The sequence below is a fragment of the Acromyrmex echinatior genome, chromosome 3 (genome assembly GCF_024713525.1).
Source record: "Acromyrmex echinatior isolate Ae372 chromosome 3, ASM2471352v2, whole genome shotgun sequence".
NCBI classification, from domain to species: Eukaryota; Metazoa; Arthropoda; class Insecta; order Hymenoptera; family Formicidae; genus Acromyrmex; species Acromyrmex echinatior.
The window spans coordinates 18,983,508-18,997,560 of record NC_141854.1 but is presented as its reverse complement, the minus strand read 5'-3'; the positions used below and the strand labels follow the sequence as shown (position 1 = coordinate 18,997,560).

General features: G+C 31.8%; 1 protein-coding gene across 2 annotated transcripts; it reads right to left on the bottom strand.

Moving 5' to 3' along the window:
• Positions 1-568: 568 nt before the first annotated feature.
• On the bottom strand, positions 569-3,849 carry IntS10 (integrator complex subunit 10). Of its 2 annotated transcripts, XM_011061058.2 has the most exons (8): positions 3,449-3,849; positions 3,180-3,247; positions 2,808-3,051; positions 2,234-2,738; positions 1,851-2,164; positions 1,557-1,721; positions 1,243-1,501; positions 569-1,169 (listed from the first exon to the last, which is right to left on the bottom strand). In XM_011061058.2, exons 1-8 carry the CDS (start codon positions 3,599-3,601, stop codon positions 985-987), a joined length of 1,893 nt encoding a protein of 630 aa, XP_011059360.1. In that variant the 5' UTR covers positions 3,602-3,849; the 3' UTR covers positions 569-984. The 2 variants fall into 2 exon arrangements, with proteins under 2 accessions (XP_011059360.1, XP_087260234.1); XM_087404108.1 differs by lacking the exon at positions 3,449-3,849 and having other exon boundaries at positions 2,808-3,056.
• Between the last annotated feature and the right edge of the window lie 10,204 nt (positions 3,850-14,053).

The following is a 14,053-nucleotide window of genomic DNA, read 5'->3' as shown; positions in this document are numbered from 1 at the left end:
ATTATTTTGTTGATTATTAATCCTATTGTTAAAGATATATATATTATATATATATATATAAAGAAATAAATATTTACATATACTCACAGACAGAGAAAACGTCCATATAAGAAATCTACAGGCAAAATGTTAAAAAAACTTCGTTTTAATCATTTGTATATATAATTATAACATTAAAATCTTATATGAGAAAATTAAACATGTTTTTCATAAATCTCAAAATATTAGATTCCACTTTATGTTTACTGTATACTAATATGTAAAATAGGATTTTGCAAGAAATAAAAGTTATATGTTCTTTAATTGTATATTATATTTCTAATTTGTGTATGTTATATTTTATAAAATCTTTATAAATAATTTATAAACTGTCACATAATTATTCTTGTTAAATAACAATCAAGAACAAAAATTGAGTTATAGGTGTTGGGAACTTATTAAAAAGAATGTGTACAAGTTATGACTACAAATGTATAATGAAATTTCAAATTAATTAAATGAATAAATTTATTTTGAGTTTTACCACATATTTGTAGTCATAATTTGTTTGGAATAAAAACCGGTCATATATGTTCAAATAAATTTATCAAGTATATATGCGCAAGCCACTTGTACAAGTTCATTGGAGCGTGTGTGTAAACAAAACTAGTTATTTTGCACAAGTGATTGGAGCAAATATGAAAATTCATTCAATACTTGCGCAAACTGACTTACGAAGTAAATCGGAATGTGTCTAGCGACGTTACACGTTCAGTTGTAACTAAAGACTGAAATCTAATCAGAATGTCTGTTCACACGTTGCTTGCACTTTTTATACTCAGCATCTCTGCTTCCTTCAATATTCGAATGTACATTTATGTCCTTTTTAATGCAAAAATGCTCGATAATGATGACTGTTATGTTATTTAATGATCTATGTATACTATGTCTATAGTTTGCACTAGCTTGTTCAAATTTATTGGAGCGTGTATGACAAAACTGCAGTTATCGCAAATCAGTACACTGTGGCCGGCCTAAGCTATGCAGAATGACGTTTTGTTCATTAATAATAAATTTCTCTAATAGTTCATCTAAATATACAGTACCGTCCCGTGCGGCTTGTTGACGCATAGCTTGCTTAAATTCCTCACGTACTCCTTTATCAGCACCACGAGTAGTGACACGGCGATCTAGAATGATTCTTATATAATTTTTTTATTTCTACATATAATAGTACATTATATTAAAGAATGTTATATATACTTTGTATAATCGCCATTCCTGTTGTTATGTCTAATGATACTCCTCCGCCATGATCAGACCATAAATACGTTAATTCTTCTAAGATATCTATACATATTATGTATGATTGGAATAATGGATAAATAAAACTTCCACGATTGAGAATTCGTTCTGTTATTGTAGTTAAAAGATTAGCTTCTTGCGGCCAATCTATCTGTATAAGGACCAATGCATGTCCAATAGACAAGTCTCCAATATTTCCAGGTGAAGAAAAATTTTCCTAAAGTCAAATCAATCATATATTTCAATGTAAAAGGATTTTAAAAAATTATTACCTTTATAGCTAAAAGAAGCAATTTACAACAATATTGTAAAATAGGAAAACGAGCAAGAGTCAAATAATGTAAATGTCTGATGCTTGGAACTGTCAGAGTGTGAGATATTTTGCCTGCTGTAGTAGGTAACGAGTTCGTTACTACAACAATATATTCCAACATAGCCTAGAAGAAAAATTATTTAATAATTTTAATGAAAAATATACACTAATTAAGCTTAAGATCTGTCTTACAAGAAGCTATATAATTAAGATTTAATGAAAATATAATTATTCGAATATAATCATAGCATACCTGATAATCTTTCAAAAAAAAACTTGTACAGGCCAAACGAATATTAGTAGATAAAGTATTCCCTTCTAATAATCTCGCCCTTACTTCATGATGTAAACCTTTATATATTGCTAAATCTGTTAAGAATAGATTCAGCCAATTATCTAATCGCAATTGTTGATTCAATTTAGTTATTTCTCTTTGAAGATAGTCACTACTATGTAATAAATCCCACAACTTTACGGCCAATGCTAAGCCACTGCCATTGTAGTCGCTGTCACTAGTTATTACTATGCCAGCATTGTCATCTCGCTTTCGCTTTTTCAATTTAGATTCTGATTCAGAAAATTTAAGGTATAAGTACAAAAATGAATTGTCCATTAATCATGAATATAACATCTCACCTGCAGAATATACTTCTTCTCCAAAAGCCTCTACAAGACAATACACTGTTTCTTCGTTGTTAATGAGAGCGTTATGCTCGTTTAATATTCTTAATAATACTACAATTGTGCACATTAGTAATTGCCTGACAATAGGCTCGTCGCACAAACCAGTGCTGTGCACAATTGCATACTGCTGTAGTCTATCGCTGTATGTTTCACGATTCCAAGGCATAGCGAATAAACTGCTCAATTCCCACCCTAATTTCTTACCCATCAATTCCATAATTTGAAAAAGTCTATCCCATGGATTTTGAATTTGTGTGTCTTGTGGCTGTTGTATGTATGCTAAGTAAAATTCTACAGCCTTGCATAACAATCGTAAGCTAAGACGAGGATTTAATTCCACTACAGTATCACCAAGAAGTGGTAATGTTTCGCATGCCAATAATCTTCTAAAACCATTCACAGCTCGGCCTGGATGACTGTGTTTCTCCGCAGTTAACAAAGTTTCCACCAAACGTGGCTAAAGTAAAATAATGCAAATAAACATCATTGAAAAATTAATTATCTGTTCACATTTTAAGATACGTACTCCATGAGTTGCTATGGTTTGAGGAAACTTGCGTAGTAGTAATAGTAATAATTTACAATGTTCCATCGTATCTTCACTATGATCTGCTGTCATTACAAGCAACCTATGTTGTAAATCCTGTGGGATATGTTGAAACATTTGGCACAAAAATTCAGCTTCGCTATCACACTGTTCTAAGCGAAGACACGTTGTCACTGTTTCTATCTCTTTCCATATATCGCGATCATCCGGAAAATTTTGAAATCTGTGCTTACATTTAAGAAAAGATTAAAAGAAGGTATAAAAGTACTTATATAAATAATATATAAATTATTATATTAAATATAAATTTATACAAAGTATACATATATTTCAATAGTGATTGGTACTCACATCTCGCTAAAACATTTTGCTGCCTCTTTTACATTCTTTGACAGTTTCTCGATACGATATGCCTCAAACTGAAAAGTGAAAAAGATTAAATATCACTATCCATATGATTTCACAAATTTTAATTTAAAACTAATAGCTCCAAATTACAATACGATACTTCTCGGAATAAATTAATTACTTCATACTCGCATATAAATAAGTAAAGAAGAAAAATATAAAAATATATAAAATAAAGAAAAGTGTATGTATAATGACAATCCAGGACTAACCTGAACTTTTGCACTATGCGGAAATAAAGATCTGGCGGTAATCAGCCAGGATTTAGCGGCATAAATATCGCCAGGCAATGCTTTCTTAGCTCTCATTATTAAATAATCTTCTTTGGATAACTGATTATCCGTACCAGATGGTTTTTCCAACATAATGTAATATTATATATAATAACTTCGACGTTCATATATAACTTGTTATAGTCATAAATGACACAATCACATCACTCAGTGTATTATATTGTTTTTTATTCCTGAGTACACTGCACTGCTAGAACTCTCTTTCTCGCTTTCAAATATTAAACATATACCTATCTCATTTTAAGTACTAAAAGTGTACACTAGTTCAGCCACAAACAGCATTTCAGTATGTGTGTGTATGTGTATGTGTCTTCCGTAATATTTATATTGGGTCATCTAAAAAGTATCCGCGGTTTTTTGTCACTAGATGTATTGACCATCAACACCATCTAGTGACAAAAAACCGCGGATACTTTTTAGATGACCCAATATAAATGTATCAAATTATGATGGCAGTAGAATTTAAATGATTTATTGGAGCACTCAGTTTTATCAACACAATTATTTAGACATTTGTGTTTATCAGCCATTACTTATTGATTAAGAACACCAAATAATACCTGCTGCTGTTAATTCGTAATCCTTTTAAAAATTCAGAAAGAAATCTGAGAGAGGTCATCCCGACGTTTTTCCGACACTCTATTTCGAAGAACTGTCGAAATAGAGTCTCGTTATTTTCGATTTGGAAACTTAATACATATTGATGATAAAATCACGATGTTAAAAATATATGTGATGCGATCCATATTAAATTACGAAGTTGAAATGAAGTTAATGCGGTGTTGAAATAATGCTAATCCGTTAATTGCCTCATTTTTGTGAATCGTGAACTCGTATCTATAAATGTTCCAGCTTCGAAAACAATTTTTTTTTAATTCAGTGATATGTCGTTTCTGAAAGGCTGAAGGGCGAGTCTTTTAACTTGCATAATACATAATAGAGAATATATTTGAAGTAGATTTCAAGTATTGAAAAATACGAGTGAAAGATTTGCAAAAACCGATAAATAAAAATATAAAATTAAAGCAATCTTAAGTATGTATTAGTTTAAGAGTAGAAAGACATAAATAAGTCTGATGAAACATCTGAATGACAATACGAATACATGCATTACATATTAATTTAAAGTAGTCATCAGTTACCGCGTGAAAAGGACAGAGATCATCTATGCCGCAAATGGCAAATCATAATATGCTCCAAAATTTACTGCCAGTATTAAAAATCTATAATGCACATAACGAGAAGTATAGATTTTCGCATTTATATTAGCAGTAAACTTTAGAATAGCCCATCCTTACACAGATCATCTTCCGCAAATCCCACATTGAATGTACGAACACGCATCCCAAGGTGCGAAACTTGAATACTGAAATTTTTTAATGTATAGCATTTATATACTATTAGGTGCGCAACTAAGTTCTCGCTGTTATTTTGATAAAAATGCATCAAAATAACAGCGAGAACTTAGTTGCGCACCTAATATATTCCGAAAGCTAGTCCCATCCAATGAGCGCTCGAATACTTTGAGTTCAACAAGGCATGCGCTCATTGGCTGGCGCGCGAGTGGTGGGGATTGCGGTCTTACCGTTTTATATAAATAGCGTGAATGCGCAACTTTACGTCTTTGCGAATTTTGCGTCGAGTGGTACAGCAGTACGTCGTATTCGTTGCGCGGCAGAATGCAGTCCTTAGTTTTCGCACTCTTCGCTATCTTCGGACCTAACCTTTCCTGTATCTCCACCGATCTCGATCCAAATACAAAACCGAAGTATCCTGATTACTGCAAAGAATTCTTATTCGAAAATAGAATGATTGAGAAACGACTCGACAGGATCGTTGGATTCGCCAACGAGGTATTTCAATAATTAATGAATATTATTAAATTGTTACTATTTACATACGCGATGTTAAAATATTGTAAGAACCGAACGCTTTTAAGAATCTTGAAGCTCTTTTAAGTGATTTAAGTAATTTAAAAAATGTTTTATGTACCTACTGGCGATAAAATCGCGGTGTCGAAAATAAGATTGATGTGTCAGTTCGGCTAAATCTCGAAAATGTACGTACGCGGGCAGATGTCAATTCGTACTGCATCCATAATTGTGGATTTTTATCTGTTTTGTGTATGTATCACGAACTCACACTTATGCATATCCATTTACAGTATCACGATTTAACACATCTATTGATACCCACATCACAATTTTATTCACATATTTATTTAATACGTAGCTACATATGTAGTATGAATTATACAATATGTAGTTAGATGTACTGACGCTAATGTACGAATGATTTTGAAAAACGCCTGGATAGTCTTTTTCATATTTCTCTGAAAAATTATATATATTTACACGTTTATACATATAGTGTCTTATTAGTAAATATTATTTATGAGAAAAATTGAAGTTATACTATCAAAATTAATTATTAATTTTATAACTAATGATAAGTTTACATATGTTTATTGTACGTACGTAAATTTAAAGTTTCTATGTGCAATAACACTAGGTACATGTTCTCAGTAGGTATATATATGTTCTCGTGATGGTTTCCATAGTTGGAAAAGTAGTATTCTGGGATATCGCCAATTCATAATACAGGATATATTAATGGTTAACATTGTTAACGTAATACTACCATGTTTTGAAACATTCTTTGATTAGTCAATTCTTTCTTCTGATTGATCAATCAAATGCTTTAAAGCATTTGTAGTGAGATTTTGATCGCATCCTCTTTGTCATGAAATTATTATTATTTATTTTTTTAAAAGAAAAAATAACATAATTGTTTATTAGTCTATCTATAAGAATACTTAAAACTCATAAATATCAATTATTATAAATTATAATATTAAAAATTTATAACAATTTTAAATGATACAAAAAATTATTAAGTAATAAAATATAAATATATAAAAATAAATGAATAATAATAATAAATAATTAAAAATACATAAAAATTACAACACGATATATAAAGATACAAATTTTTATTAAAATTAAATGTAAGATTTTTTTAGTAGAAGAGATAATAATATCGTGCGTACAGGGAGTGACTTAAAGAGTTAAAAACCGAACATTCTTTTAATTGTACGTAAAATATATAACTCAATACATCTCTCGGTTTTTTACTTTTGATTATCGCGCGGTAAAACGTCATTAATTGCGAGGTGATCCGCGTCAATCTGACGGCTCGAGGGCCAACGATTTTTCTCGAGATTTTCCGGTCAGGATGACACGCCCGGCAACAAAGACGTAATTTTGCAAATCCCTTGAGCGATATGGAACGTCCGCTTGCGTAAGGTCCCGAGTAGTTCCATTTATAAAGATATAACAGTGGCCAAATCCGCTTACTTCGCGATTCCGCTATGAGCTACTATGAGCCACCCATGGTGGGCGAAAAGCTCCCTTAAGTGGTTATGGCGCTTTGGCTTTGTATCCAACGGCTTTCCGACGGCTTGGCTTAAGAACCAGAAATAAAGCTCCATTGACCGTGGTTCGGGTTACGGGTACTCGATTTATGCAGAATGGAGCCGCGATCGAACTCGTGCTGGGAGACTGCAAGGATCGCGGTGATCCATCATCGATCGGCCATCGAGCCCTCTTGATGACGATGTTTCGCTACGCTCTCCAGAATTTTTAAAACAGAATGGTCTTTCATATGAAACATCAAACTTCTCGCGTGACCCATTACTCTACGCTCGGAGAAGAAAATAGGTTTGGTAATTATAATGTGATAATTCTGAAATTTAAGAACTCCTGCAACCAGTTTTGTAAAGTCAGAAAAAAATGAAATTAATACTGAGAACTATCAAGATATAACCTCGCTAATAAATGTAATAACTTTGAAATGACTTTAGATTTAACTGCAATACAAAATTGTTGTAGAGGAATTAGATTAATGTACTTGGACGTAAAACATTATTTTCTTAGATATTTACATATAAACTATTAAATAAAATAATTATAATATATGTATAGTTAAACACATTTAATACGATATGATAGCTTATGTATGACAACATCAAATCAACCAATTTCTTTAATTGAATTGTTTACTTTTAAGTAAATAGTAAATTACTTTTAAATTAACATGTACACTTAGTAAATAATAACTGTATTAAATAATAAAATGTATTAAATTGGTTTACTTACATTATTTTAGTTAAATTAACAACATATTGAGTAAGGGCCGTGATGCTCTATAGAAATGATTAAAAATAATTCAAATTTGGTATGATTTGACATTATAATTTAAATATATATTCTTTTGATATCAACATTGCCTTAGAATGACATTTTATACATATATTATATATACAATTATACTTTATATTATTATAATTTTTTAAAACATATATCACTCTATTATGAATGATTAACATGTTAATATTAATTATATGTTAGTAATATATGTTAATTGTAACGTTAGCATTGCTTTTATTTCCTTACTTTATACAACTTATTCGCTTTTCGATCATATCTCAATTTTATATTTCATTTTTCCTTAATTTTCTAAAACTTTTGTTTTGCAATACTTTTTTTTAATAAGTGTAGCATTGTTGAAGTTTATGTGAAAATAATAAATTAAATCACAAACTTTTAACAAGATAGGTGAATCTTAAGTACTCTCAAGTACTCTTTCCAAGAATTAACAAATTTTTTCGCAAAAAAGAACTATTAAATAGTTCTTTTAATTAAAATTCAATTAAAATTAGAAAAGGTGCAAATAAAAAAAGAATATGATAAATCTTTTTTTTTTATTTCTTATAATACGATCTTTTGTATTGCGGAAAATAGACATTTGAACACACCTGCGCTAGTTATTTCGAGTCTACGCAGAGGTGACGCACGCGTTTCGCTAACAACTAAATTTTGCGGGTACGAGACGATTGATGGTGTACAGAGCCGGTGACTGCGTTAGTTATATTCTCTGTCTCGGACAGTCTTCCCCCCTTGTCCTCGGTAGTTCACAATGGCATTAAAATTACCGAGAAAATTCAATTCCCTGTTGGATACGTATCCCACGCTCGTGTAACTATATAGCCTACGCTCGCGCGCTCGGCCATGCGCGAAGAAAAGCGAAAAATCATGGCGGACGGATGGCAGTGTCAATCCGGAACGTCGAACGTGTTTAGGTAAAATAAAAGATTCGTTCTTTTATTACTGCATTAGAACGTTCTTTCTCACTTTCGCTAAAGAAGTTAAACAATTTAATAAATGTATTAATTTGACTCAAATTTAAATTATTGTTTACTAATCATAAGTGCATACATTTATAAGGTATGAATAAGTGTGTGTGTGTGTGTGTGTGTGTGTGTGGATAGTAGAAGTAAAATTGAAAATCAAGTCCCTTTTTCGAATATAAGCTGAAGTAATAATTATTATTATTTTAGTTCACATGCTGAGAAGAGACGTGATTTAAAGTTTTAAAATTTTTCTACTACTTTCGTACGTTAATTTGAACACTGTTTACTTTGAAACTGCAATTCGATTACAAAAATAGATTGATTTAGTTTTTTTTCTTTTTACTATATGTTTTATATTAAAATAATACATATTTTAATACTCTTGGAAGCTAAAGATAATAAAATGTTAATTTAAGAAATTGGTTTAAACTTCTTTAATATTTAGCAGTGTAAGCAATTAAGATAATCGCGCATTTGATAATATGGTAATGCAAAAATTAAGAAATATACTTGTTCTCTGTCATGTTGTCCATAAATGGAGGAAGACGTAAATTTGACAGAAAGAGGGGGGGGGGGAGAAAGGGAGGGAGGAAAATAGAGCAAAACGGAAATTTACTTTGTAAATCGGAATAGGTCGGAGTATTTGAATTCGCGACGAGTCATATCGTTCTATTAAAATTTTCTAAGAGTGTTATAGATTTCTTAAACGCGTAATTTTACCAACATACTGTTGCATTAAACAGCTTTGATCATACTATAGTTGTCAAACAATTTTGTCTCGCAAGTAATTTGCACAGGTTATTAAAGAAATATAATTAATGGAAATTTTATCGGACCTAAAATTATCACGATATTAGTGTGATATTGAAATTTGATTGGCATTAAAATCGCTCAACAAATATTTGCGCAAGTGCTGATACACTGTTAGTTATCAAAGGTAATGGTGATCCTTGAGAAAAATATCATTTTGTTATTTTTAACTTCTGTGTACGTCAAAGTGTAAATCAGTCCATTTCTATTTTAATTTTAAAGTAAATTACCATACACGTCCATATTAACGTATGCACTTAGTAATAATAAATTAAATTTGAATCATATTAATACATTTTCTACAGTTAAATTAGTTAACTCCATTGTTTCAATTAAATTAACAATATATTAGGTAAGAGCAGTGGCGACTTATAGAAATTGAAAATAATTCGAACTGGATATAATTTGACACTATAAATTTAAAAATATAGTTTCGTAAAAAATGTCTTCTGGAGTATTAACGGCGGGACATCAAATAGGTAATAAAACAAGTGATGTAGATATGTATGCACACATATACACAGGCACATATAATAAAATATAAATTTTGAACCAAAAATACTTTTCTTTGCAAATTTTATAAATAGCTATGAATAGCTTATTTTCTTCTAAGAACCTTCGTTTTCAGAGAGATTTATCTTAAGAAAAACTGGACGCTCATTATTGTGTACTATTTATAAATGTAACAAGTTATATATTACGTGATACATTATATACAAGTTTTTATATTTTTATAATAGTTTATATCTTGAATCAAATTTGCTCTCAAGAGATGTAGTATAGTATAGTAGTATAGTAATGTAGTGTAGTTTTAAAGACATCTTAATCATTTAAATATAAAACGTTTTTTGATGTTCAAAATCTCAACTTGTCGAAGAATTTCTCAGGCTGAACGAAGATACGTTCAGTCAAAAACACCCTGTATACGTCGTGCACAACTACGTAACCAGTAACCACTATGGATAGCTTAGGTTGGTTAGTTAGCGTGCAAGTACACGTATCAAAGGCACTCAGAATCCGAGCTTAACAAAGGCAGCTTCGGGTTTACCAACCGTGTCACGTAGTACGTGTATACCTTACCTGCCCGCCCGCACGCTTCGCAAAACCTAAACCTCCTGGCGGGCCGTATAACTTTGGCCTTAATGCGTTAGCGGGATAAGTTTCGGGCGGGTCAATTAAAACTAATTATTCCCGTCGGCGTAATCGGAGCTCCCGCGGGCGATCGCGGCTAATTGTATACGCAAGGGCGTGTTTAAAGGGCCCCTCTCCTCTGTTGGCACTGTTAGAAAACACCAAGGATTTCCGAGATAACTCGCGGAACTTCTTCGTTTGATGATCCATTTTGAGGAATCAAGATCTCACGAGAATCTAATATTAAACTGCATGCTTGATGGGTGCTATTGAAAATATAATGAAGTTGAATGAACAATTAATAGTGACGCAGATACATAAATACAGAAATCGATACTACGTATCCGAGCAAATGCCTACACGTAAACGTTTTTAATTAATTAACCCATCGTCAGCAAAATGAATTTTATTTTTTTTATTAGAATACAACATATAGAACATATCTTCAAGAAAAAAAATTTTTTTATTGTTTCGGATTATATAAAAATCTAAAAAAATTCTAGTATACTTATTAAAACTTTAACAAGTTTTTACCATCATAAAAGTCAGATTTGCTTATTATTAACTTTCTCATGTTTTACAGACTTGCATTTATCTGTCTAAATTCACAGAGTATCTATAATGCTTTAAACTTAAAAAGATACTAATTGTCGGCAGAGGTTAAAATTACAACAGACGACATATTCCGATATATCAAATTTTGTTTTAGTTCGACTACACTTCTGCCGAATATGATAATTTTTACGTTATCTTTTTAGAGGACATAATGAGATCGAATGTATCTACATATAGCTTAATTTTATTAAGTTTTTTTTAGTTAAGCAGCTATTTTCAATTTAATATTTAATAAATATTTACATCAACGCAAATAAAACAGAGGAAACATGTAACGTTATAGTAAGCATGAGGATGACTAAATATGTCAGCGCGTGACGCAGTTAGATATCACAGAAGTGGATCACAGAAGTGCCGATAAGCATCGCAAATTCGGTCTCGTACGCGTGCACGATGCTCCTCCACAGTAGGGGCTATCACAAATTTTAAGCCAAATGTGCAACTAAGTACCTACTTAGGCTCCGTTTGACGCAAGGGATTGAGATCACATTTGAATGGGAGATTTAGTCGACGGATTTTCGTCCCGAATTGAGACCATTGTGTCCTTTTAAAACGACCACCTGACAGCCGTTGACACGCTACCGTTTGCCTTTCTATGTATTTTAAGGACGTTTCCGACACCACGGATCGTTCATCGAATTTCAATTGACAACGAAACTTTTCTTAATCTCATAGCTTGTCACTTTTCCGAATTGCGTTGCGTCTTGGTTGTTACGAAAAATTAATACAGATCAACGTAGACAGATTTTAAAAGTTAAAGCTACAAAAGTTGAAATACCTAAAAGTATTATCCCATTTCATGATTATCATAATATTTGCAATCTCTTTTAATTTTAATAAATCTAAATATTATTTTTGATAAAATCAAATTTATTTTCATATTTATTGTTGCATGTATAAAAATAATTGCCAACAAATATCAAACATGTACTTTTGCGCGAGCTTTACTACCTCAATTTTAGCAGCTGTATTAACACTACTTTTTCCAAGCCACGGCGCCAATCTGCCCTAGAGCATAACATGAAAATCTAATAGGCGTGTCCACGCCCAAAAAATTAGCCCAAATGAATAAATACGAACAGGTTCGATATGAAAAGAATTGACCCCTGGTGATTGTGCTCTCTTTTTTTTCATTGTACTCAAAACATACGTCATCAATTTTGTCAAAATTTGGAATATTTGTGTCGGAATTGTAATATATTAATACGGCAAAATGCAAATAAAATTAACCAGATAATTTTATAATAAACAAAAATAAAGAACAACGATCCTTTGACAATACTTTCTCGGATAGCACGAGATGTTTTGGCACCCCAACGCGCAGAAATATTCGTCCCTCTTGTAACATGCCACCCCATCTATCGAATTATTTTGATTCTGCGATAATTCACCCTTAATACGCTGTTCCCCCGCTACGTAAAGCGAGAGGAAGAGAAAAATGGTGATTCGATCTTTTTGATGGAAATTCGAAAACATCACACGATAGTCGCTCTTTCTAAAAATTCGGCACGAGAGATTAGTAAGATTTATAAGAAACGCGGGATAATCCTATTACAATTTTAAATTTAGAAATATGTTTATGTTAAGTACAAATATATTAATAAATAAAATTTTCAAACAGAAAAAAGTCGGTTTAAAAATAATATAATCTTATTGCCGTTAAATTTTAATATCATAAACATGAAATCGTATATGATAAATTATTCTCGAAATCTTATAAAATTGTGTAATTAAAATTGACATATATTTATACTGAAATTATTTAATATGTAATCTTAAATTAAAAAAGAATTGATTAATAATAATCCGAGCATTTGCAATAATATGTTTTATATTTCAATACATTGTTTTTTTCTGCTTTCTAATTTGACTGTGTTGGTACATTGCAATAACAATTGTTATTATTATTATTATTATTATTATTACATTACTTCCCCAAGGAACATTTTCTTTTATCATATGTTCGATATAATGATCGAGTGCGAAGGTTCTCCAAAGTTTGTCGGACGGCTTAGCGTCGTCATGCAGTTTCCCCGGTGAAAGAATGATTGTTAGCACGATTCGCGCGATTCGCCGAATCCTTTGGCCGTGACGAATCGGATCGAGGGAGGAATGTGTCGAAGCCGATTTCAGCGTAATTTTTGGAAAGTACAGCCGGTCGCGTATCAACGCGCGCACGCGATAATCCGCCGCGGCGACCATTGTCAACGTGAAATTGTATTTCGTCAATTAGATTTTCGGCGTTTACGGTTGGTTAATCCAACGCGTCGGGCCCACAATGGACGCACGCCACGTGGACAGCTGTACACGTCGCGATACATACTTCTGCTCGCGCCAGATCACCCACCCTCGGGGACTTCGTCCGATTCTCGCATTATTATAATGTGGCCTCAGGCCTAATTTTACCAGATCACGAACCCGTACCTAATTCATTGTCCGTATTTAGGGTCGCGATGAGTGCGAGATTAGTCAGTGGATCCGAATAATTGGTAGTGATTCTGCTTCGAGTAATTCGCGATGATTGAAGTGGAAATCGAAATAGAATGATTTAAATATTTGTTTATTCCGATAGATTATATTAATCGAACAAGAATTTTAGTATGACGTTAATGATCTTGAATTTAACGATAAATATTTATTACCAATCTAAATCAAAGCTTCAATTAGAAGAAAGGTTAAAATATATTTTCTCAAGCTATAACAAGTTAGCTTGTTAAATACTAAAAGAGCAATGATAACTACATTCCTTAAGATAAATAACGTTTTATTGTTTTTAA